The sequence below is a fragment of the Rhinopithecus roxellana genome, chromosome 21 (genome assembly GCF_007565055.1).
Source record: "Rhinopithecus roxellana isolate Shanxi Qingling chromosome 21, ASM756505v1, whole genome shotgun sequence".
Taxonomy (NCBI): domain Eukaryota; kingdom Metazoa; phylum Chordata; class Mammalia; order Primates; family Cercopithecidae; genus Rhinopithecus; species Rhinopithecus roxellana.
In genome coordinates, this window is record NC_044569.1 from 50,054,531 (window position 1) to 50,080,688 (window position 26,158).

General features: G+C 37.5%; 1 protein-coding gene across 3 annotated transcripts in view; it reads left to right on the forward strand.

The window, feature by feature from the left end:
• SMAD2 (SMAD family member 2) overlaps positions 1 to 26,158 on the forward strand; it is a 95,376-nt gene that overhangs the window by 22,497 nt on the left and 46,721 nt on the right. For all 3 annotated transcript variants that reach the window (XM_030925818.1, XM_030925817.1, XM_030925819.1), the window contains one exon: positions 10,487 to 10,775. In XM_030925818.1, coding sequence (XP_030781678.1) covers positions 10,540 to 10,775 — 236 coding nt within the window. In that variant the 5' untranslated portion in view covers positions 10,487 to 10,539. The remainder of the gene's footprint in view (positions 1 to 10,486; positions 10,776 to 26,158) is intronic.

The window sequence follows — 26,158 nt, forward strand, 5'->3', positions numbered from 1 at the left end:
TGGTGGTAAATGATAGGCTAGTATCTACATGTCTTTTATGCATTTATAACATACGTTTTCTTAGTTTTCTTCAGTGTTTCTAGGCTACCTGGTTTTTCTGAGTTTTTTTTTTCAGATTATCTCAGATCTCCAAGACATTTTGCAATGTTTCTTGAATAAAATCTGTGTATAAGTGGACCTATACAGTTTAAACTCATGTTATCCAGGGGTCAATTGTATAGATAGCTGTTAGAACAACCATTTTGTCAGTGCCTCATGTAAGTTTGTGATGGCTGTCATTTGGGCTCTCAATTTTTGTCCTCAAAACAATACCCCTTCCACCTTCCATCCACGAACATTTGCCTACATGTACTTGCAGAGGCTATCTGCATGTACACTTCTGCATAGACCCTTCTAAGCTTACATCTTTGGTCACTTGCAACCTCCTGTCTTCTGAAATTTACAATGTGCGTTGACATGTTGAAGCTTTTGAGAAGTTCTTCAGTAAAGAAGTCTGTTTATTTAGGAACTTCTTAATATGTTTGTCCAGCACCTTTTTAATTTTTTTGAATTGTAATTTACATTGCTAAAATGCACAAACTTTAAATGTTCAGTTCTGTGAGTGTTTTTGAGATAGAGTCTCACTGTCGCCCAGGCTGCTGGAGTGCAGTGGGATGATCTCGGCTCAGTGCAACCTCTGCCTCCTGGGCTCAAGTGATCCTTTCAAGTAGCTAGGACTATAGACATGCACATGGCTAATTTTTTTCTGTATTTTTTGTAGAGAAAGGGTTTCGCCATGTTGCCCAGGCTGGTCTTGAACTCCAGAACTCAAGCGATCTGTCCGCCTCAGCCTCCCAAAGTGCTGGGATTATAGGTGTGAGCCACTGGGCCTGGCCAGTTCTGTAAGTTTTGGTAATTTGTACTCACGTGTGATTACCTCTCAAACAAGATAGAAAACATTCAGGAATTCAGTGGATTTACAGGAGCGAGGGAATAAAACAAAGATAGAGAACACTTCTATCACCCTAGAAAGGTACTTTGTGCTTCTGTCCAAACATTTCCACTTCTCTTCCTCAATGCCTATGAGACGATCATTTTGACTTGTCATTAGATTAGTTTTGCCTGTTGTAGGAAGCCATGGATGAAATCAGTCTATATTTTTTTGTCTTTTGCCCAGCATGTTTTTGAGACTGATCCATGTTGTGGGGTGTGTAAACTCATTCATATTTGTTCTGAGCAGTATTCCTTTTTATGAGTACACTATAATTTTTTGTTTTCTTTTGGTATTTTGACTGTTTTTAGTTTTGGGCTATTATTAACATGGCTACTATGAACATTCTTGTACAGGTTTCTTTTTGTGGACATATGTATTTATTTTTCCTGAATGTGTGATACAGGGTAGATCTATGTTTAACTTTTTGGAACTTGACGGTTTTCCAAGTGTGCTGTACCATTTTATACTTCCATTTCGTTGGTATATGAATGTTTTAGTTGCTTGATGTGGTAGGCTGAATCATGGTCTCCAAAGATATTCAGGTTCTAATCCCAAGAACCTGTGAATGTTGTTTTATATGACAAAAGAGACTTTACAGATGTGATTAAGTTAAGGATTTTGAGATGGGGAGATTATCCTGGATTATCTGGGTGGGCTTTATATGGAATGCCAAGAGCTCTTATTAGAAGGCCGTAGAGGGAGATTTGAATGCAGAAGAGAAGGCAGTGTGACAATGTAAGCAGAGATTGGAGTGATGTGCTCTGAAGGTGGGGAAGGGAGCACAAGCTAAGGACTACAGGTAACCACTGGAAGCTGAAAAAGGCAAGGACAAACTTCTCCTCAGACACTCCAGGAGGATCAGTCCTGCCAACACTGTGACTTCATTGAAACTGATTTTGCTAAATTTGTGCTGTGATTGTGATTGTTACAGCAGCGATAGTATACTAATACACTCCACATCCTCACCAACATTTAGTAGTGTCAGAAAATTTTTAAACCATTCTAGATAGTGTGAAATGGTATTGCATTATGGTTTTAATTTGCGTTTTCTTGATGATTGGTGATACTAAATACCTCTTAATGTGCTTGTGTATCCTCTTTTATGAGATGTCTGTAATTTGTTCTTTTTCTGTTTAACAAAAAAGCTGAGGTTATCTTTTTCTGTGATTTTTAAATTTTGATGGTTTATGTTATATACACAGTATCCCTTATCCAAAATGCTTGGGACTAGAAGTGGTTCAGGTATTTTCCAATTTTTAGAATATTTGCATTATAGTTGTATACTACAATGACCATTGTTTTTTGGGTGTCATGTTGGTACTCAAGAAGTTTCAAATTTTGGAGCATTTTAGATTTTAGTTTTCAGATTTGGGATGCTTGGCCTGTATTTCTTTTTCTTTATTTTTTTTTTTTTCTTTGTTTCTTTTTCTTGAGACAGGATCTTGCTCTGCCTTAGCCTGGAGTGCAGTGGAATGATCTTGGCTCACTGCAGCCTCCATGTCCCTGTGCTCAAATGATCCTCCCACCTCAGCCTCCTGAGTAACTGGGAGCACAGGCACGCACCATGCCCAGCTATTTTTTTGTTTTTTAGTAGAGATGGGATCTTGCCATGCTGCCCAGGCTGGTCTTGAACTCTTGAGCTCAAGCAGTCCACCTATTTTGGCCTCCCAAAGTGCTGGGATTACAGGTGTGAGCCACCATGCCTGGCTCAACCTGTATTTCTTTTATGGTTAATGCTTTTTATGTTTTAAGGTCATGAATGTATTGTGTTTTCCTCTAAGAGCTTAAGATTCTGCTTTCCCGCTGAAGATGGTATGCACTTGTGGTTGAGGCTTATTATTTTCCATGTTGTTGAAAAGTTGTTGCAAACTATATTGACCTTGTGCTTTACTGGAAAATGAGTTGACTGTATATGTGTGGGTCTATTTCTAGACTTGTTCTGTTCCACTGAGCTTTTTTTCTTATGCCTACTCTATACTCTTGATTACTAAGTCTTTTTAGTAAACCTTGAAATAAGGTGGTATAAGGCCTCCAATTTTGTTTTTCAAGAATGGTTTGGTTATTCTAGTTTTTTCTTTTTTTTTGTTTCCATATGAATTTTATATCGTATGACTTTCTTAACTCTGCTGGAATTTTGGTAGGGATTACATTGAATCCATATATCAAATTGGAAAGAATGGACATTTAAGCAATAGGAGTCTTCCAGTCTATGAACATGGTCTCTCTTTGTTCAGTGTTTTTCATTTTTCTTAGCAATATTTTGTAATTCTTAGTGTTGAGATCTTGAGTATCTTTCTTTAGATATGTAGAAAATATCTGTTGTTTCAAGCATATTTCTTGAAATTTCATTTTCCAAATGTTTTTGCTTGTAGGTAGAAATAGCTTTTGTATGTTGAATTTGCCTCTTGACCCTTTATCTTGAAACCTTGCTAAATTTACTTACTAGTTCCAGTGTTTTTGTAGATTCCATGCACTTTTCCATGGAGACAGTCATATCACTGTAGAATAAAGTCAGTTTTATTTATTTCTTTCCAGTCTATCTTTTCTTTGTTGCCTAGTTGTCCTGGCTAGAACATCCAATGCATTACTGAATAGAAAGGGTAACTGTGGATATCCTTGTCTTATTCCCAGTTGTAAGGGAGAGATTTAATGTTTCTTCATGACATATGATGCTAGCTCTAGGTTTTTCATAGATGTCCTTTTCAGATTGAAGAATGTTCTTTTAGTGTTGCTGGGAGTTTTAAATTATAGATGAGTGTTGAATTAGCATTTTCAAATACCTTTTTTCTTGCTCATTTGAGAGAATCATAGGTGTGTTTTCTCCTTTGTCCTATAAATGAGGTGCTTGATTTTTGAATGCTAAACCAGTTTTTCTCCTTGGGATAAATCCTGCTTGGTGATGATGACCTTTTCTCTTACGTTGCCTGATGTGATTTGCTAATATTTTGTTAAGGGTTTTTGCATCTAGTAGTAACAGACCTTTGCTATGTATTAGTACGGGATCTTGGGTCCAAGCCAGTTTGTTGTCCCTTTTTAAATATCAGACAGCTGTTTCTCATTCTGCAGCATCTGTGTACCTTTGTCTGAGACTGGTGGTAGCAATGTTTCCTCGCTTCCCCTGGCAGTAGAATGTGGTGGTTATTGTTACAGAGTGAAAGGTATGTTTGTGTGTGGAAGATGGGCAAGTAAGTTGTGCTCCACACATCCCCCAACTCAACAGCACATGTCTTTTGCTCTACTTTTCCCCTTGAGGCAGGGGATCTTTGCTTGCCTTTGGGCTTGGTAGACTTTCCTGCATCTCCCGTCATAGTTGAAGGCATTTGCTTTATACGAGATGCCACCAAGTGGAGGGGAACGAGCTCTCGCCCATTTTCTGCCTTTTTTCAAGAGCACTCAGTTGAGGCCCTTGGAAAAGAGCTTGCGAATGAGTACAAATTCTCTTTCTGTCTGGGGCTCCCAGGAATTCTTAACTGTTGTCCTAGCCTGGCTTTTCATCCTTACTTTTATCTTTAATATTCAGCAGGTTGACCATGAATGTGTTTTCTTTCCATATGTGGGTTAGTATCTGTCATCTCTTGAAAAGTTTGTGACCATTATCTCTTCATACATTTTTTTTGTTCCCCATTCTCTTTCGTCTTCCTCTGGCACTCCAATTAAACCCAACTGACATTTGGTTTTGGATATTCTGAGTTTTTTCCCTACACTGTTTTTTCTCTCTTTGTGTTTTAATTTGCATACTTTAATTTGGCCTGTCTGCAAGTTCACTGCTTATTTCTGTTAAGCCCATCTAATGATATCTTCAATTTCTAATACTGTATTTTTCATTTCTAACATTTTCCTGCGATCTTCTTTTGTAACTTTGATGTCTGTGATGAAATTTTTCCATTATTCATGTTGCCATCTGTTCCATCAGCTTCTTTAGAATTTTTATTATAGTTATCTGATTTTATTCATGTTTTGACTGTTTGCTACTTCCTGTATCTTGTAATTTTTGAATGAATGCTGAACATTTGTATAAAAACAATGGAGATTGAAGTAAATAATATTTACCTTTAGAAAATGGTCCATCATTTCTTGTGTTGTCCAATTGGATCTCATTTTGGTTTATAGCTGAGCCATCAGCTTTCTGAACCATGAGAGATTTCTCTACAGCTCAGCTATCAATCTCTTGGTCATTCTTACTTTCTCTCCCCCCACCCCCTCTTTCTCTATTCCTGTCTCCCAGCTTTTGTGCCCAGTGAGAGATCTTTCTGCTCTTAATACCTTCCAGAGGTTTCTTTTAGCAATCCTACCCTGTCTTCAAGTTCACTGCTCATTTCAGCCTTGGTAGGTCAATGTCCTGAGTATCTGGGTGAAAGTTTTTCTCATCTCTTCTGTCCTGCCCCAGCCCTTGGCAGCTCAATGTCTAGAGTCTCTTGGGATCATCTTTTTCTCACCTTTCTTGCCTGTCCCTCCCCACCACCCCCCATTGAGAGGGTAGATTGTTTGCATTTGTGGGAGATCTTAAGCTCCTTAAGGGATCTCCCTCAGCTTTCCAGCCATGTTCCCCAACCTTTGACATACTTTTGCAAGTACTTAGTGGAAACCTATGGGAATGAGTGGTTGGGATGGATGCAGTCTTGCTCTGTGGGATCCTTGCAATTTAATATGTCATGTCAGTGCACATGTAGGCTGGTTTCTTCTTACTTTCATTCATGGCAGGATTATTCCTCATTAGCCACTCCACCAGGAAAGAGACCATCCATGCAGCCTCTCTTCTCTCAAGGCTCAGCACTTTGGAATTTAGTTCTACTTAGGCTACTTTGTATCCTTAACTCTCTGGTTCAGAGAGACCATGATTTTGTAGCTTATCTGGCTAGTTTTGATTATTAGAATGAAAGTGATGTTCTGTTGTAACTTTCTACATCCTAATCAGAAGTGGAATTCCTTCTGTGGAGTACTTTTAAAATATATGGTCTGATAATATATACCTGACACATTTTCTGTTGTTTCGTTTTGGTTGATTTTTCTCAGGGCTAGGGTTTCTAAATTTTTCCCATTCTTCTCAAATCTTAACTCTCCATCTCTGTCCTCAAGTGGTACGTGATCTTGTGAAATAAAGTCATGAAATTATTTCAACTCACAGATTTATAGTTGTAGAAAACTTACTAAAATGGAATGAGATAATTTTGGGGGATAGGATGCAGTAGTTCTTGGTAGTCCAAGACTCATAATAAAACAACTAGAAAAGCCAGGTAATTTACAAAATTTATATATTTAGATAGAGAACAGTGGGTGTAAAAATGATTAAAGAAAGCAAAATTTTGCAACCTCAGGGAGTACCTTTCACAAGTGAGCTGAGAGAGGTCTGCAGCTGATCGTTGTTTTTCCTGGGTCCAGATTAGAGGAGGCCTTTGGGTTGCAGCCTGAGTGGCAGAGTGGAAATATGAGGAGGCTTTAAACACAGAGAACCCCCTCAATATATTCGCTAAATTCCGTAGTTCAACTGGGCGGAAGAGATAAACCAGAATCTCAGAAAAGGAGATTGGGATATTTTCTAGTCCTGTGGTGTTGAGATAAAGATTCTCTAGGGGAAACGACTTGAGAACAATAGGTGAGAGTTGAAAGCGTTTGAGGAAGTGGTGAATACACACTGATGATTTTCAGCACACCCAGTTTCTTCCCTGTAGACATTTGCTAAATTCTGAAGCTGCTTAGGCTAGAGAGCTAAACCAGAAATCTCTTAAAAACAAAGCAATTCTTATAGGATCTAGGTACCTAGAAGATAAGCATCTACTAGCTTTTGAATAAAAGCTCAGCAGAGTCTCATCCTAGGAACAGGGACAAACCAGAGGTAGTCTCGTTCACAGCAAAACTGCTTCTCAGCAGTGTTCTATGATTCTGCCATTATAGAGGAAGTAGTAAAAGTATATTTATGAAATTGTGTTAAGTGAAGGATGAATAAGGAAGTATCTAGGGTAACCACTAAAAGAAAAGAATATAACAAATGAATACAGACAAAAATTGGATATAGAATATGTGATAAATTCAAAAGACAAGAAAGAAAATATAAAACAAGCAGACAACCAAATTAGCAATTACATTACATGGAAATGAGCTAAATATTCCAAGTAAATGGCAAAAATTATCAGACTGGACAAATAATAATTACCTAAATATAAGTACCTAGAAAGATTGAGAGAAAATGATAGGAAAGGATATACCATCCAAATGCCAACTGAAGGAAGTAAGTGTGGCTGTACTAATCAGGCAAAGGAGACTTTAATACAATAAACACTAGTAGAAAAAGAGAACTACATTTTATAGTGTAAGCAGATTGATCCACCAGAGTTATCACAATCCTTAATCTATACCCAGTAAAACAGCCCGGACATCTAGAAACCAAAAATTTTATTTTCAACTAAAAGAAACAGACAGATATGCCATCACAGTGGATGCAGGTATATAGGACATACATACGTCACAATTAGCAGGCTTGATCTAATTGTCATATGTAGAACATTGAAACTATTAATGTTGGTATTAACCATCTTTTCCCTTGCACATGGAAATTGTATTAGAATTGACCATAATCTGGGGCCATAAGCAAAGCCTCAACAAATATCATTGATTTTAATAATTGAATATGTTGTTTGTATTATAGTAAATAAAAAGAACAAAAAATAACTAGAAAATTCCCAGCTGCCTGGAAATAAAGTAATATGCTTATGAAGAACATATGGCTCACAGAAGAAATTATGAGCTATTAGAAAATATTTTAAACTGATTGAAAATGAAGATGAACTACAATGATCTGGAATGCTGCTGCTGAAATGCTAAGATGAAATTTATAGCCTTAAATCTATGCATTGGAAAAGAAAGCTTTTTTAAGGAGGTAGAAAAGGAATAGGAAATTAAACCTAAAGACAGTGGAAGAAAGGAAATAATGAAGACAAGAGCAGAAATTAGTGAATAGAAAGTAATTCCTACATAGAGAAAATTGACAAAGCTGAGAAAAAGTTGGTTCTTTGAAAAGATTAATGTAATTGACCACTTAGCAAAACTGATCAAAAGAGGATGGGGAGGGGGAGAGAGAACATACATTTAAATATTAGGAATGAAAAATGTCACATTACTACAGATCCTACAGTTGTTAAATAGAGGTGTTTATGAACAGTTTATAGAGAATATGGGATAGGGAGAGTAGGCAGAAATTTTGAGTAGTTAGGGCTGGACCATTCAATATGGGTAGGCAATACCTTTGTGTCACTATTGAGTAGTTGAAATGTGGCTAGTCCTAGTTGAGTTGTCCTGTAAGTGTAAAGTACTCAACAGATTTTATAGACTTAGTATGAAATTTTTTTTTATATTGATTGCATGTTGAAACGATGGCATTTTGGATATATTGGGTTAAATACATCATTAAAATGTCACCTGTTTCCTTTTACTTTTAAAAATGTCACTAGAAAACTTAAAGTACATATGTGGCTCATATTACATTTTTATAGAGGTTGTTATATTGGCTTTAAGATAGGTACTGTTATCTCTGTTTTACAGCTGAGAAAACTGAGGTGTATAGAGGTTGCCATGAAGCTAATGTCATCCTTGGGATTTGAACTTGGCCAGCTGGCTTCAGAATCTGTTCTCTGAAGCATTGCACTGTGTGTTCTTAAAGGATATTAAGTCATTTTACTGTTATTTTTTGCAAATATTGAAGGATTTTTAGTAGTAGGGTGACATGCAGTATGCATTTTAGAAAGCTGTTTGCATCAAAGAAAGAAGATGGAGACTGAAAGACTAGTTAAATGATTTGTAGATTGAGAAAGGAGTTGGAGCTAAATGTGTTATTCTAATGCTATCTAATGGACTAATTTGTCAGGCACAGATAGCTCCGTTGATTGTATAAAGAGCTCAGCCTTTAATGGCTCTTTTTAGGTCTCCAGATTAGCTCCAGATTGTTATGTGCAACACAGTATATTGACACAATTAAGTACTTGTTCTCTGGCATCATGCTGCTTGATTCATATCCTAGTGTTGGCACTTAAAAGTTGGGTTATCATGTTGTGTTGCTATAAATTGTCCTTTGCATTCATGACACCTTTCTCCCTAGTCATCCAGTTTTTTCCTCCATTTGGTAACTCCTTTATATGTATTTCTTAGAATTTTTTTTCACTTAACTTGGCGGTTTCTGAGCTCTCCCATATACCAGCAGTTTCATTACCACGTGACCAATTTGATCTCTGTGCTAAGCCTCAGACCTTTGTTTCTACCTGCTTATTGGGCACCTCCTGGAATTTCATAGTCACAGCAAACGTAGCTTGACTAACACAACACTTATGTTCCCCGAATACTTCAAATTTTGGCCAATTGTATTTTCATTCAACTGGTTTTTCAAGCAAGAACCTGTAATTTGTAACTTTTCTTTATCAACTCTGTTCCTTCTATCTCCCTAATATCTATTCTTTCCTTTTGTGTATTGCAGTTCTCTGCTGGTTGATCTCTCTGCCCTTAGAAATTTACCCCTTCTTCTCCATTCCCCACTGCCAATACCTTGCTACAAAGGGTTTCTCTTCTTCTGCCCATCCCAGCTCAAAAGTGTAGTCTGCAGATTAATAATATAGATTGCATTTGAGAATAAACAGGTAAATACAGGCACAATAGATGGGCCAAAAATGACCTACAGAGAATTAAGCAAAAGAAAAAATTCAAGATATACAAAATCAAGGATTATTATGCTACTTTTGTACAGGAATAAGGTGGTGAATGTGGATAACTGTGTGCACACATGTTTATATTTGTAAAATGATGCTGTATAGACAAAACAGCTTAATAAAAATGATTCCTGTGGAAGAGAAAAGACAAGGTACAATTCCTTAAATTGGGAAGAGAAATGATCTGACTTTACTCACTATGCAAATTGTTATTTAGATGAAAATGAAAAAAGTATGTCTTAAAAAATTTCTCTCAAGGGCAGGTGAAACCGCACAATAGCTTTTCTCCACAGACTCTGTTTGCCATGTTTTTTTATTTATTCTTGATTACTTCACACTTGATGCATTTTCCCTTCTTGTAACTGTAGATTTTGCCTCCTGTTAGTTATAAAAGTTTAAAACCTGGGGGAGAGTGGGCTTACAAATTTTCAATGTATTTTTGTATAGTCTTTTGAGAGTAGATTGAAGTTCTAAAAAGTGAGAAAACCTTTTTTTGTGAAAATATTTTAATTGACACTATTAAGAGTTTAAAATAGTATTGGTAGTGAAAAATCATCAGAAGTATCTGATTTGACTTGCAAAATTACTGTATTTTCCCACAAGAGGCGTCCTTATAACGTTCTTGCTTTTAGAAGAGTTTGTTTCCATAATTCATTTAAATTCATAAAGATAACATTTTCATGGGTGGAGAAGTCTGTTGGGAAAGTCATAATTTGAATTTCTGTCTTGTTTTGCAGTTTGCTTTCTATGATAAGTTGAAATTATTACTTGATGTTTGATGTTCAAGTTAGTCTCTACATTATCCTTTCAATATCTTTGCTAGGTTTGATACAAGAGGCTGGTTTCCTAGCGTGGCTTGCTGCCTTTGGTAAGAACATGTCGTCCATCTTGCCATTCACTCCGCCAGTTGTGAAGAGACTGCTGGGATGGAAGAAGTCAGCTGGTGGGTCTGGAGGAGCAGGCGGAGGAGAGCAGAATGGGCAAGAAGAAAAGTGGTGTGAGAAAGCAGTGAAAAGTCTGGTGAAGAAGCTTAAGAAAACAGGACGATTAGATGAGCTTGAGAAAGCCATCACCACGCAAAACTGTAATACTAAATGTGTTACCATACCAAGGTAAGTTTTGTTAGATCCCAAGTTTGATCAAATTGTGTCAAGAAATCTGAAGGAAAGTTACTGAATTTGTGTTCCTTTCAAGTTGCCTGTAAAAAGTGATGATTAAAATACGACTGTTTTTAACCTTGTATAAATTGTTTTTACTAGCTGACTTGTTTGTTTTATAAATTAGTTTCTTGAATAGTGAGAAGGTTTAATCAAGCTAAATAAGATACTTCGATTTATTATCTTCATTGCCTAAATTTGTATGTTTTCCTTATTTCTGTGATTGAATGATACTTGAATAAAGAATTGAAGCTTTTTCTATCACTAACATAGTAGCAGCCTACAGTTTTCTCCTCCGTTGGTCAAAACTTTCATCAGTCAGAGGTGAAAAGAGGCTGCTTACTTTTTAATGAATTTTATATGGTTTTTCTTTGCGTTGCAGCATTACTTCCAAGAAAGAATAGTGTGTTAGAATTTTATATCGTTTTTCTTTGCGTTGCAGCATTACTTCCAAGAAAGAATAGTGTGTTAGGTGGCTTCTTAAATGTGGTAGGCATTAGTCAGAACCTGTCTTAAAGACCTGCCTCTTAGGTTAGGAGGACCTGTTACTTTAAAAGTCTGAAGTTTTCTGAGGATAAATTTCATCATTTACAGATAAGTACCACTGTCATAAGTATTGCTTTTTAATAAAGTGGCACATGTTTTAAAATATGTTTTACTACTTGTGTACATTACAGGTTTTGGGGGGAGTGTTAAGAAATGTTAGAATTCTCTAAACTGATTGTTTGCAGTGTCATAACGTGGGCTAGCATATAGCATGTGAAACCATTCTCTTTGACTTTGAACTTTGAGAAGTCCACTTTTGATGCTTGTAGATAACAGATCCCAATAACACCAGTGCAGCCTGTCTAGTTACAAATACTAACAGCAGAATGTTTCTTGCCTTGTTTGGTAGACCATCCATTTCTTTCCCTTACTTGTTTTATGTATATCTTAAAGGTTGCTTTTTTTGGTTTGTTCATTTGTTTTACAAATGCTTATTGAGTGTTTGCTGTGTAGAGGCACTGTTTCTAGACATATGGGGGATACAGTGACTAACAAAACACAAAACTCCTGCCTTCCTAAGGGATAGAAATACACAATAAACAAGTAAACAAATTAATTATAATTTGATATGGTAATGAGTGCAAAGAAGACAACCAAATGCAGTGATATGATAGAATGAAGAATTAAAAAGCTCCTTTGGGTTGGATTGTGATGCTTGCGCAGAGCTTCGAGAAGCAGCAGCCAACTGAGGGAAGAGTCTTCTAGGCAGAGGGAAGAGCCAGGGTGAAGACACTGAGGTGAGCTGCTTGTATTAGAATATTTAAAAGGACCCCAGTGTAGATGGAGGACAAGACTTGCCCAAAGCTTATGGCAGACATCCTAGGGTGTGGTGAGAGTTTGAATGTTAGTCTAAATATAACAGGATGCAAATAAATTTATTCTGATGGATTTTAAAGAGGATCTTACACATTTTTACAAAGATTTTTCTGGCTGCTGAAGAGTGGTATGTGTGTAGTAGGGTAGATGGAAGCAGGAAAATGAGGAGACTGTGAGGAATCTAAATGCAAGATGATAGAGACTGGACTGGCGTGGCGGCCGTGCTAGCACACGAAGTAAACATATTTGGCCTGGGTTTTAGAAGTGGAACTGAGACTTCCTGGTGAATGGGCTGAGAAGTCAAGCTGTATTTCATTCTTCATTGTGTAGTGTGTGGGATTTCAGTTAGGTAACCATTTATCATATGCCCACTACATGCCTGGTGTGCTCCTCCTCACTGGAGTTAAGATAGTGTTTGCTTTTAAACTACTTTCTAGTAAGGGAGATAAACTTAGAAAAGAAAAAGATGGTTTCATAAGGCTTGGTAGATGTTATAAAAGAAGTATGCCTTGGGCTATGTCCAGAGGAGGCTTGTGGAAAGTTTCCTTCTGGAGGAATACTGGTGGTTTTGAGTTGAGCAGGGTAAAGGAGGAATTAGGAGAAGCCTGTTTCATCACATGTAGTGTGGTGGTGTGGAGATTGGCAGGTTGGGGAGGATTGGTGAAGTGTTCCAAATAAGTTGGGTGTCCTTAGAGTTTAAAGTAAGGGATGGCAAATGGCCAGAGTGTGTGTAGGTAGTAAGGAGTCACTGCATGCTGTGCCAGAGTTCACACTTAACCTGAGGGTGACTGGTGAGATTGGGGCCATTAAGTGCCTTAGGGTCTGAAGGCTCAGAAGTCAGATTAATTTGAAGTGCAGCGTGGGTTGCAGTGAGAAAACTCCTTATGAGGCTGTCAAGAATGGAGGCCAGGAGACTGGTATCACTTGATCGAAGGGAGCTGTGATACAGGCAGAGATCGAGCCATGGTTTTGCACAACTTCAGTAAGGCTCAAGTTGCCATTGCAGTGAGGTTATCCACAGAGCAGAGCCTGAGAGAGTCTAATCTTTTAGGGAGGTACAACAGTACTAAAATTGGCCATTGCTGGTATTTAACCTGTGGAGGAGGTAACCTTAGTCATAGCTCTTTTCCTTATTTCCTATTCTTTTTACAGCTTCTTTTGGAGATAGAGATCTCTGATAGCTCATATTCTAGAGCTGCTTCATCATTAAAAACATTTTTTTCTGCCCTTTCACCTAATTAATGAAGTTGAAGTGATAGTTCTCCATTATCTTGTTTTTCACTATTAAAGTTTCCTTGAAGCGTAGAAATTTGCCTAATTTGGTGGTTTTTTCAGATGTTGCAAAAATGGAGATTTGTTATTGATCGTGGTCTATCAAAAAAATGTTAACTTTTTATACACTGTAGCTTGATGCCATATATTTTATAACGCTTATTTTTAGTAGTAGAACAATTAAATTGTGTCAGATTATTAGTCATTTCTTAACAGCTAAATATTCTTAAATGTAAGAAATTTAGTTGGAATTCAGGGAACTCATTTATATGTAGAGTGTAAAAGATGGGAAGCGGCATGGAAAAAGGTCTGTTAAGGATAAATCCAAACCTTAGCTTAAACAGAATTATTCAAAATGTGATACGCAATGGATTTGTAAGCATGTTTACTCAGAATTTCAAATAAAATGTTAATAAAGTGCCTTTATAGTTTTATAAGCCAAAAAAAAACTCAGTTCAACTAATGAAGAACAGGAAGCAAATTGCTTAATTTTAAGAAATGGCAAATGTTTTCTGTTGAAATGTTTACTGAACAGTTCCTCCTCTCTACTCTCAGCCCCTTAATATTAGAGTGGGGTTAAAATTAGGACAGAAACGTAGTCCTGGCTTTGTGTACCTTCCACTCCCCTCATCTCATTACTCTTATTGCCTCTGGCAGTTTAGAAGCTGTAGTTATAGATATGTCACTGTTGCTTCCTTCCCACCATTTCCTATGGTGACACAGAGTAATTTATAGGTAGAGTTTAACCTCAATAAAAGCTGCAGTGAGCTAAATAATAAAAAATTTCAGGAAACTTTTTCATCTCAAGCATTTTTGAGTACGAGGAATGGGAGACCACTTGGTTGTGAAGTCAGAATGGCAGTTGAATCAGACATAAGGAAAAAGCTTTCAATATGTTATTATCCACAATAAAGCAAAATTGAAATGGCAGTGGGGATGGAGTTCTGTAAAGTTAAAAGTAAGGGACTTTGAAGTGTTAAACATTCTGTAAAGTTATAAGTAAGGGATGGAGTTCTGTAAAGTTAAAAGTAAGGACTATGGGGTGTAAAATGGCTATTATAATATTGATTATACATAAATGTATAGGAATGCAAAGTTTATTTTCATAAGCATAAATTAAAAGGACTTTCCTAAGGTGGTAATCTGACCGTGTAATCATATTTTTGATCTTTCATCCTAAGGAAATGATCAGAATATTGTCAGATTTCTGATGTTCATTTCAGTATCATGTTTTCTTTTTTTCCACCAGTCCGTTGGAATCTGTATTGTTTTTAATATGAATTAGAAAAAAACCCAGTCCTAACCTTTAGTTTCTTTAACTCTAATAAAGAACACTTTTTATACCACAATTAAACAAGGATAGCAAAAGAAAAGTTTATACCACTGTTTTATAAACATAGATGCAAAAGTCATAAAATATCAGAACTTAGAATTCAGTGGTTTATTAAAAACAAAACCACAAAAACATAACTAGGCACAGTGACTCACGCCTGTAATCCCAGCACTTTGGGAGGCCGAGGCAGGCAGATCACCTGAGGTCAGGAGTTTAAGACTAGCCTGGCCAATATGGCAAAACCCCGTCTCTACTGAAAATACAAAAACTAGAAGGATGTGGTGGTGTGCGCCTGTAATCCCAGCTACTCGGGAGGCTGAGGCAGGAGAATTGCTTGAACCCAGGAGGCACAGGTTGCAGTGAGCCTAGATTGAGCCACTGCACTGCAGCCTGGGCGACAAGAGCGAAACTCCGTCTCACAGACACACACACACAAAAATGACTAGGTAATGTTTATTGTTGACATTCAAGGATGACTCAACTACAGGAAATCTGTTAGTATAAGATACCACATAATCATGTTTAAGAAGCACTTTATGATCCTCATGGATCTACAAAGGGCTTTCTATAAAATTCACTATTCATATTAACAAGTTAGAAATGAGTTTTCTTAGCTCGATAAAGCATACTTCTAAAAATGTTAACACTTAATTATGAAACTTTTAGAGATTAATTGACCAAATTTTTACTAATGAGTATGGATGACCCAGAAAAGTCCTGTAGTTTTTTTCCTAATATTTATAGGTAAAAGTGTATCATTTTTGTAGTCAGCACAATTAAATGTTTAAATAGGACTTTTGGGCAATTTGATTCTTGCCTATTTAGAGACAAGACTATTCTTGTCTCTTTTCTTTGAAGTCAGTTTTTTCTGTTAAAGGGCATTTCTATTTTTTTAGCTTTCTCTTTTGATATTTGTATGTTTATGACTATTTTTGCTTTCAAAAAGTATATTACTAGCCAGACGTGGTGGTGTGCACTTGTAGCCCCAGCTGCTTGGGAGGTTGAGGCAGGAGGGTCACTTGAGCCCAGAAGTTCCAGGCTGCAGTGTGTGGTGATTACATCTGTTAACAGCCACTGCACTCCTTACCAGGCAACATAATGAGAGGCTGTCCCTTTAAAAAAAAAAAAGTTGCTTAAAAACATAAAGTAGCATGTGTATAACTGAAAAATCAACCGTGATTATACAGTGGAAAAATCGGTCTCCCTCCCACCCCAGTTCGTTTGTCACCCAGTTTTCCTCTGTAGTGAACATTGTATTTACTAGTGCCTCATGTATCCTTCCAGGATGTTTCTTTTTAATGCTGACATTAACATTTGGATTTTGTTTTGCCTCTTATAAACTTTTATTTTTTTGAGACAGAGTTTCTCTCTTATTGCCCAGGCTGGAGTGCAATGGCGCAATCTCGGTTCACTGTGACCTCTGCCTCCCAGGTTCAAGCAATTCTCCTGCCTCAGCTTCCCGAGTAGCTGGGATTACAGGCATGCACCACCACGCCTGCCTGATTTTGTATTTTTTAGTAGAGACAGGGTTTCTCCATGTTGGTCAGGCTGGTTTCGAACTCCTGACCTCAGATGATCCGCCCGCCTCGGCCTTCCAAAGTGCTGGGATTACAGGCATGAGCCACCACGCCCGGCCACCTCTTACAGACTTTTAAACATCAGAGTAATTGGTAACTTTATGCAGACTATCTTGGAATAGAGCAATTCTAATTAAAAAAACTGTCATATTTTATTTCTGACTTCATGTTCATACCCTTTTGCTTCTTTAGGTAACCAGGAATAGCTAAAGAGAAGTCTTTTTGAACCCAATCTGTGGTATTCTTCCATTTTTAAGCGAGTGCTTTTTCGTAATAGGATAATTCTTTCTTCTCATTCATACATAGGCGTGTGTGTGTGTGTCTGTGTCGTAATATGTATGAAGCACTATGGTGGAGGGAACTCTGAATTTGATAACCTGTTTTTGTGTCAGCTTCTTCAGTATTGATGAGTGTAGATCCTGGGGAATCTGTACTTTTTACTATTCACAGCTGTGAAAGGCGGTAGTGCTATCTGAGTACTTTCACAGTATGACTTTTGGGTCCATTGAAATAATATAAATGAGCTTCATAAGCTATAAAACGTTATAGCTAGGAATATGATTTATTGGAAATATTCAGATATTCTAGGTCTTCGTTTTCTTTCCATTTTTGGTTTTCAGGAGAACTCACATTAAATTGTAGACATTAAAATGTATTGTCTCTGCTTAAAAAGTGTTTGCCAGGCAACATTGCGTGATGTATAATTTAGTTTATTAAATGTATAAAATTTGTGGATAAAGTCAGAACAGCAAAACTTTATAAATATCAATTAGAACTTTGAGGTTATGGGGAATAGGAACCTCTTATCAGCCTTAGCATCCAGTTTGTCATACACTGTTTATAAATGTGAAAGCGTTTGTAATGAGGTCGAGTATCATGGGAAACACACTTTGGAAGGCTTTTTGCTAAATCCTGAACCTTATCTGGTGCCTGCATTTACAGTTAGGTATTTTGAGGGGGCTCCTACTCCAGGACCCTGGTATTCAAAGTCCCTTGTGTATATGATAGCTTCTTAAATGGTACATTTTTATCACTTACCTTACCAGGGAAAATACCTACCTGCCCTAAGACTTTGTCCCTTTATAAAAATTACTGAATTATACCCAAATTAATCAATTTCTATAATTTTATCATGTAACACCTGATGCAATGAACAATATACTCACTTTTCTTGTGCTATTAAATTAACATATTAGCTTCAGGAAAGAGAGTCAACCTCGCTAAAATAGACATTTTAAAAATTACAATAATCTTTTGTTTTCCCAACATCCTTGGTCTGTTTCCAGTCTTTTTTTTTTTTTTCAGACGGAGTCTCGCTCTGTCGCCCAGGCTGGAGTGCAGTGGTGTGATCTCGCCTCACTGCAAGCTCCGCCTCCCGGGTTCATGTCATTCTCCTGCCTCAGCCTACCGAGTAGCTGGGACTACAGGCACCCACCACCATGCCCGGCTCATTTTTTGTATTTTTAGTAGAGACGGAGCTTCACCATGTTAGCCAGGATGGTCTTGATCTCCTGACCTCGTGATCTGCCCGCCTTGGCCTCCCAAAGTTCTGGGATTACAAGCGTGAGCCACAGGACCCGGCCGTTTCCAGCCTTATCTGGAACCATTCAAGGATACCCTTTTTTTTTTTTTTTTTTAAGTATTTACCATCCAGCCCAAAATGTCATACCCAGGCCATTTCTATGTGACTACATTCTGGGGAAAAACCATACTGTTTACTCCTTCCCCTTCCTGTCTTGTGGTAGAGTCCTTCCAGGCCTGTGTGGTCCCCACTGGCAATGTAAGTAAATGTATCACCATCCAAAGTGCCTGAGATAGACAGTACCCCTACATGGACTGTGGAGAGGTGAGATAATAGTAAAACAGCAGTTTAGGATATCTTGCTTTAAATCTTCTCTTGTACTTGGGCTAAAATCAAAATGTCTCTTACAATCTGTTGTTTTCATTTCCTTTTTTTTTTCTTTTCTTTTTCAATTTAGATATTTTCTATTGATCTACTTTTGAGTTTACTGGTCCTGTTTTTGTGCTGTATTCAGTCTGTTAAGCCTATGTAAGTTCTTACTTTCAAATATTATATCCTTCAGTTAGGGTATGTTCCTTTGATGTTACAGATCCCAAATCTGTTGAAATTCTCCATCCATTTTATCTATTTCCTTAATATATTTATAATAGTTACTTTAAAGTCTTCTGTGTGGCAGTTCTAATGTCTGGATCGTCTGTTGGTCTGCTTCTGTTATTGTCCATTCTTTTCTTTCTCAAATTTTCCTGCATTTTCATGTCATACAGTATTTATTGTATGCCGTATATTGTGTACATTATGTAAAGTTCACCCATAAAGATCTTGCAAACAATGCTTTCCCCAGAGTATTTGACCTTTCCTACCTTTACCACGTAGATAGAGAGGATGCTCACCTTAATCTAATCAGCAATTGAGCTGGGTGGGGCTAGACTGCCATTTTAATTTGGTTTAGTCTGCCACTGGATTATACCCTTTCTGCAAACAAAGCTTTCCAGGGATTTTGATTGAAAGCTTGTTAGACTGTCACCTAACCCCTGAAACACTGGGAGATTCACCTCTACTTTTTCGAAGTATGAGGTGACTTTCAAAGTATGAGCTCTTTAGCCTCAGCTTTAAGATCTGATGAGTGTCTTGAGGGGCAATACTCATGTGACTGTCAAAAGTTCTCCTGTTTTATTCCTCAGAGGTTCTTTCTCAGACCAAGCCTTCAGCCTGCACCTAGAATCTGCACATGACCCCAGGGGAGGAAGTGATAGGCATTTTGTCAGTTCACCTAGAAAGCTGCTTTGCTGCAGTTTTAGTTCATCTGGATCTCATTAGTTTGATAGCTCTCCATTGTCTTTTGAGCAAGTTTTTTTTTTTTTTTTTTTTTTTTCTCCTCCTTTTTTTTCCCCCTCTAGTAAGAACATTGGACTGCTGTGACCTGCCTATATTTTACCTGGAAGTGGAACTGTAGCAGAATGTTATAATAGGATCTGTTCTGGTATTTACCAAATCTGATGTTTACCCCAAATCTGAGAACAGTAGATTACCAATAACCTACATTCAAAATTGAGGTGCTATGGCATTCATACAGGACTTGCAGAAAAGATACCCTGAGTCAAGCAGTGCTACAGTTAAAACCTGTTACTCACCTCTAGGCTGTATAAAGATGATGAGTTCAGGAGAAAGGACCCCATAGTGAAAAGATTTTTGGTGAGAGTAGTATATGTTAAGGTATTTCTCCCTTTTGTTAATCCAGTTTGAAGGACTTGACAGGAACTTCTCAGTTTGACGTGTCTGCTGAGGTTTGACAGATAAATAGACTGGTACTTGACTTCTGTCTGAAAAAGCCTAGAAAGTGAGATAAAGGCCGGAGCTGCCCCTGTATCAGTAGAATGAAGAAAGGGCACAATGGGAGTGGCCAACACTTTGTCAGAGTTCGATGGGTCAGAGCTGGAAGAATTACCCCCATGGACTAAGTAGACTTTAGTAAGACATAATAGTTGAAGTTGGCTTCCCTTGAAAGGATCAAGAGGCCATACTTGGTTGGAGGGTCGCAGTGATCCAAGCAGGCCAGCCTGAGAAGTTCCTGCATCAGGAACTAGCTGTAGGTGAGAGAGTCCGCATTTAGACTTCCAGCCTCCACGGGACTCCATCACATTACTGTCACAGCAGATCACAGTCCAGCCAGCCACATAAGATTGTGCCCCTTTTCTCTCAGACTCCCTCTTCCTGCTATTTCAGAACCGGGAGGGGCCTTAAAAATAATAGCTGGAGAGTATTGGAAGAGGTAGCGTGAAAAGAATTAATGAGATAGTGAGATTTTGGCTTTGCTCTGGCTGGATTTTTAATTTCCTGAAAATGTTTGCTGTTAATACAGATATCTGGACATGACTGGAAAGTGTTGAAATCTTTTTGGGATTTTGTGCAGACAGGATAAAAGCAGCTTGAGAAGAGCTTGTTGGAGAGCAATGACTAGAGTGGTGGCGGGAGGGAGCTCACTAAGTCTAGCTTGTTTCATGAGCTGTCTGTATCCTCCTTTTGAAAACAGAATTCCAAATTTAGTGGTTGCTGAGGACAGAGAGAATATGTGGGGAGAAAAAAGGGATGTTACGTGTGTCTGCATGAAATATGTGCCATTTTAACAAAAGCCTTTTTTTTTTTTTGCATATAATCGTGATACCGATTAAATTAGCCAGTGATGTTTTATTTTCAAATAAATGTTACAACTACAGTTTTCTTCTATTATCATCATCGTTTTCCTTGAAGCGGTAGGTTAGTCTTTACTCTCAAAATCCAACTTTCAATTCTGACTTTGGGTTATTATGGGAAGCGCTGTGAAATGCTCTTGGTGCTCTTATGAAACTGTGATCACTAATAATACTTAAATTAGAACTGAAATATGTAAGGAGACTTCTCACTAAATCCTTCACCCCAGCCTTTTGTCTTTTAGAACTTTGCTTATCTTTATGGCTATATATATATGTATCTATATAAAAGGATATAATTTCTCTGAAATTTACTAGGACAGTGGGGATTGGGGGCAGTGAAAGAAGGATATATTTTTATTTAGGATGATAGGGAAATTGAGAGATACTGAACAAAAATTTATAATGAAGTTAAGTAATTTAAAAGGGGTTTCCTGTAATTTTTATATGATGCCTTATATAATTTCCATCCATAGGTATAAAACATTAATCTATGTGCTTAAACATTTGCCTAAACATTTTAACATGTTATCTAAACATAATCTCTATGAAAAGCAGTTTATCACATTCAGAGTGCTGTACAAATTTGAGTTTTTATCTTGTGGGATGCTAATTTTCAAAAATTGTCAGATTATAAAAACATTTTACGATCAAAGTCAAGCGTTATAAAACTATGTAACTTAAAAAGTTGAATTTCATGGAATCACATTCTGTATTGCAATCATTGTTTTATATTTGATATACAGTCATCCCTTGGTATCCTTGGGATACCCCATATCTCCAAAATCTGGAGACGCTCAAGTCTCTTATATAAAATGGCATAGTATTCGCATATAACCTATGTACTTCCCCCCCACATACTTTGTTTTGGAGGCAGCAGGGAGACAGCGTCTGGCTCTGTCGCCCAGGCTGGAGTGCAGTAGTGCAATCTTGGCTTACTGCTATCTCTGCTTCCTGGGCTGAGGTGATCTTCTCACCTCACCCTCTTGAATACCTGGGACTACAAGTGTGTGCCACCATGCTAGGCTAATTTTTGTATTTTTGGTAGAGACAGGGTTTCATCATGTTGCCTGGTCTGATCTTGAACTCCTGGGCTCAAGCAATCTGCCTGCCTCAGCCTCCCAAAGTGTGGGATTACAAGCATGAGTTACCATGCCCAGCCTGTATTCTTTATTGTTGTATTGCCATTTTATATAGTTTTTCCTGTAGTACTTTCTATCCATGGATGTGAAAGGCAGAGATACAGAGACCAACCATGTATTCCAGATTTTATGCACTTAATTTTAATATTAGAATGACATGTTACTTATATTTTATATTTATTTTGTCATCTACGATACTATTTTTTTTTAATTGTTAAAAACAGTATATATTGGCCAGACACAGTGGCTCATGCCTGTAATTCCAGCACTTTGGGAGGCTGCGGCAGGTGGATAACTTGAGGTCATGAGTTCCGAGACCAGCCTGGCCAGCATGGTGAAATCCTGTGTCTACTAAACATACAAAAATTTGCTGGGCCAGGTGGCGTAATTCTAGCTATCCAAGAGGCTGAGGCATGAGAATTGCTTGAACCCAGGAGGTGGAGGTTGCAGTGAGCCAAGATAGTGCCACTGCGCTCCAGCCTGGGTGACAGAGTGAGACTGTCTTGGGAGGGGGAAATATATATATTATATATATATATATACACACACACACACACACGCACACACACACACACACACACATATAAATATGACTAAATCTAGAAAATCAATAAGCTGTGTTATTAAAGTAAATGTACCTGAACCCTTTCAGTGTTAGCTTTTTTTTTTTTTAAGTAAAAAGTTTCTATTTGGAAGGGTTTGAAATACTTCAACCATTTTTAGAATTGATATTTAAATCTTTTCAATAGTAGAGACTATTTTATGCATGGGAGATATTTTGTTTTTCAGAGGCAGCAGAAATATGAAGCAGTATCTCGGAGTAGAGTTTTTAATACAGCATTTGGAGGTGGAGGTAGAAAATATTGAGAAAGTTTTTTTCAATCATCACCTGGTCCTTTTCCTTCTAAGAAAGGCTATACTATATCAAAGATGAGTAGAAGTGTCAATTTTATTCTCATAGGACTAAGTGACTTATAGTAGTGTGATTATGGAAGTTCTGTTGTCTCCCCCTATTTTTTATTTAGTTATTAATATTTGGAAACCTAAGCTGCTTATTTTAATTTGGAAGGGGCTCTCTCAATTTACTTGTCCAAAGAAATTTTCTTTCCTGAGAAAATACCTCTTACGGTGAAATCTTCAGTTTTTATAATTAAACATGTCATGTAAATGTTTTACCTACCTGGGATATTATACCAGTGTTACTATTTTAGTTTTGATTTGCTATGTTTATATTACTTGTTTCTTTTTAGTAACTATATATGGGCCGGAATAATGTTAGTAATTCAGAATGTGGCCTCTGTTTCTGCCACTTGCTGGCTGTAGGACCTTAGACGTGTTACTTTGTCTCTGTGCTTCCCTTACCTCATTTGTCAAATGGAGACAACAATGCTTGATTCATGGCATTGTTGAAGGATTAAGCGGTTTAATATGTGTAAGAGCTTAGTACATAGTTGGTGCTTAATAAGTGTGAACTATATGTGGGATGGGATTTTATATATAAAATTTGATTTTGGTGTGAAACTAATGATGTCACCTATATTACATGCACCAAGAGGGCACGAAAAGGTTTATTACTCACCTAGTGATGCTTTCTGGGTAGAGCACGGCAGGCTTCCAAGTTGGTCCAAAAATGACTTGAGAGAGCAGTGATAGGAGACTGGCTTGGGGTTTTATGGTGGTTAGGGAATGGGGCTGTGAGCTGGTTTTTACACTACATATTCTGAGACTTGCCTGGTTTGAAATTTCCCTAGTGTCAACAGGTGGAGCACCTGGGCTTTCTTACCAGCTTGCCCAGATTCAAGGCAGAAGGGGAAGAGGAAATGGTGGGGCTTGAAACCTATCAGCAGTCAAATAGCAGAAATGGAGTCAGATTTCTTATTCAACTCAAACAACATAAATAAGAAGAAAACCACATTTAGGTGTATCATGGTCAAACTAATGCAAGAGGGAGTCTTAAAGCCGCTGGTGAAAAATGGCATGCAACATACGAATGACTAGGTGATCAGCAACAGTTGAGTCAGAAGATTGTAAAGTGACATGTCTAAATCACCAACATCAGGGAGTCATAACAGTAAATTATATCTGCTTAATAAAGGAACTTAAAAATACACGCAACAAAACTGAGTAGAATTAACGGAACAGAATCACAAATCCACAATTGGAAAGTTCAATTAGAACAAAAAAATCAGTAAAGACATAGAAGTTTAAAGTTATATTATTAACTACCTACGTGGTATTTATAGAATACTAAACCCAACATGAGTAGAAATACAAGCGTTTCAAGTGTTCATGGTAACCTCACCAGGAAAGACTATTTACAGGGCACAATTCTCAGTCAATTTTAAAAGATTGAAATCCAAAGTATGTTCTCTGCCAACAATAGACTAAGAAATTAATACCAATAAGACATCTGTTAAGAAATGGAAATTAAACCTTAAAATTCTGACTTACGGTTTATTTAGGGGAAAAATTAGGTAAAATATATATTTAAACCAAATTATAATGAAAATACAGCATATCACATATGTGGGATGTAGCTGAAAGAGTGCCTAATGGAAAATTTTATAGTTTTAAATAATCTGCTAGGAAAGGAAGTTACCTAAAAAGATAAAATAGTAAGTAGAAGGAAGAAATAATAAAAATAAAGAGTAGAAATCAGTGGCTAGTAGAGAAAGCCAAAAGCAGGTTCTTTGGAAAGATAAACGCTTATTAGACTGATCGAGAAAAAGACAGAGAGCCCAGAATCACAAATGACCTATATTAGTACTGACGGAGGGACTGTCGTGGTAGGTCCTACAGACAGTAAAAATATTATAAGCAATTATTATAAAGAATTTTATGCCATTAAATTTGATGACTAAATGTAATGATGAAATTTACGTTACCCCCAGCTGATGCATGAAGAAATACAAGATCTGGGTAGCCCTATAACAATTAAAGAAGTTGACTTCATAGTCAAAAGCTTTCCTGCAAAGGAAACTTCAGGCCCACATGGTTTTACTGGTAAATGTAAGCATTTGTGCAACAAATATCACCAATCTTACAGACAAAATAAACTCAGAAAAATGCTGTTTTATGAGGTTCACGTAACCCTGAAACCAAAACCTGACAAAGATGCGACTAAAAGTTAAAGATTAATATATCGCTAACATACATGAGAAAAGAATACATCATAATTGAGTTCTACGTATTCCAACAATGCAAAGTTAGTTTATAACTTTCAAAAATTAATCAGTGTGAGCTAGGCGCAGTGGCTCATACCTGTAATCCCAGCACTTTGGGAGGCCAAGGCAGGAGGATTGCTTTAAGCCTAGGAGTTCAAGACCAGCCTGGGCAACAAGGCAAGACCCCATTTCTATAGACAGATAAAATTACCCACCCAGGCATGGTGGCATGCCCCTGTGGTTTCAGCTACTCAGAGGCTGAGGCAGGAGGATCACTTGAGCCCAGGGGTTCAAGGCTGAAGTGAGCTATGATTGCACCAGTGTACTCCAGCCTGCATGAGACATTGGGACCTTGTTCCATACCCCGCAAAAAAGAAGAAGTAATCAGGCCAGATGCGATGGCTCACGCCTCTTATCCCAACACTTCGGGATGCCAAGGCAGGAGGATTGCTTGAGAGTTAAGGAGTTTGAGACCAGCCTAGGCAACATAAGACTTCATCTCCACCACAAAAAAGAAAAAGAAAGTCAGACATGGTAGTGCATGCCTATGGTTTCAATTATTTGGAAGACTGAGGTGGGAGGATTACTTGGGCCTGGGAGGTTGAACCTGCAGTGATCAGTGATCACGCCATCACACTCCAGTTTGGGTGAAAAAGCAAGACCCTGTCTGGCAGAAACAAAACAAAACCAAAAACAAAGCAAAACTATGTAATTCATTGCATTAACCAAGGAGGAAAACTATAAGATCACCTCACTTGATCAAAAGCGTTTGACAAAATTCATCATCCATTCATGATAAGCACTTCCAGCAAATGAGAAACGAAGAGACTTTCTCAGTCTCATAAAGGGTATTTAAGAAACACCAACAGCTAAGGATATACTTAATCATGAAATACTGTGTTTTCCCTCAAGAACAAGACAGGGATGTCTACTCTTGTGTCTTTATTATTTTAATAGAAGACCTAGCAAGTGCAGTGAGTCGGGAAAACAAAATATAAAAGGTTTAAAGATATGAAGGAATGTTTTAAAATTCTATTTGTAGATGACATGCTTATTTATTTATGAAATCCTAAGGAATCTATAAAGATAGCCACCAAAGCAAATGAGTAAATTTAGCAAGGCTGCAAATTCATAGGTTCAGTGTCTAAAAATCAATTGCATTTTTGTTAATACTAGCAGCAGACAAATAGGGGTGTTAAGAAAATTCATGAATAGTAGCGTCAGTACTCAACTACTTAGGAATACATTAAACACACACACACACACACACACACATACA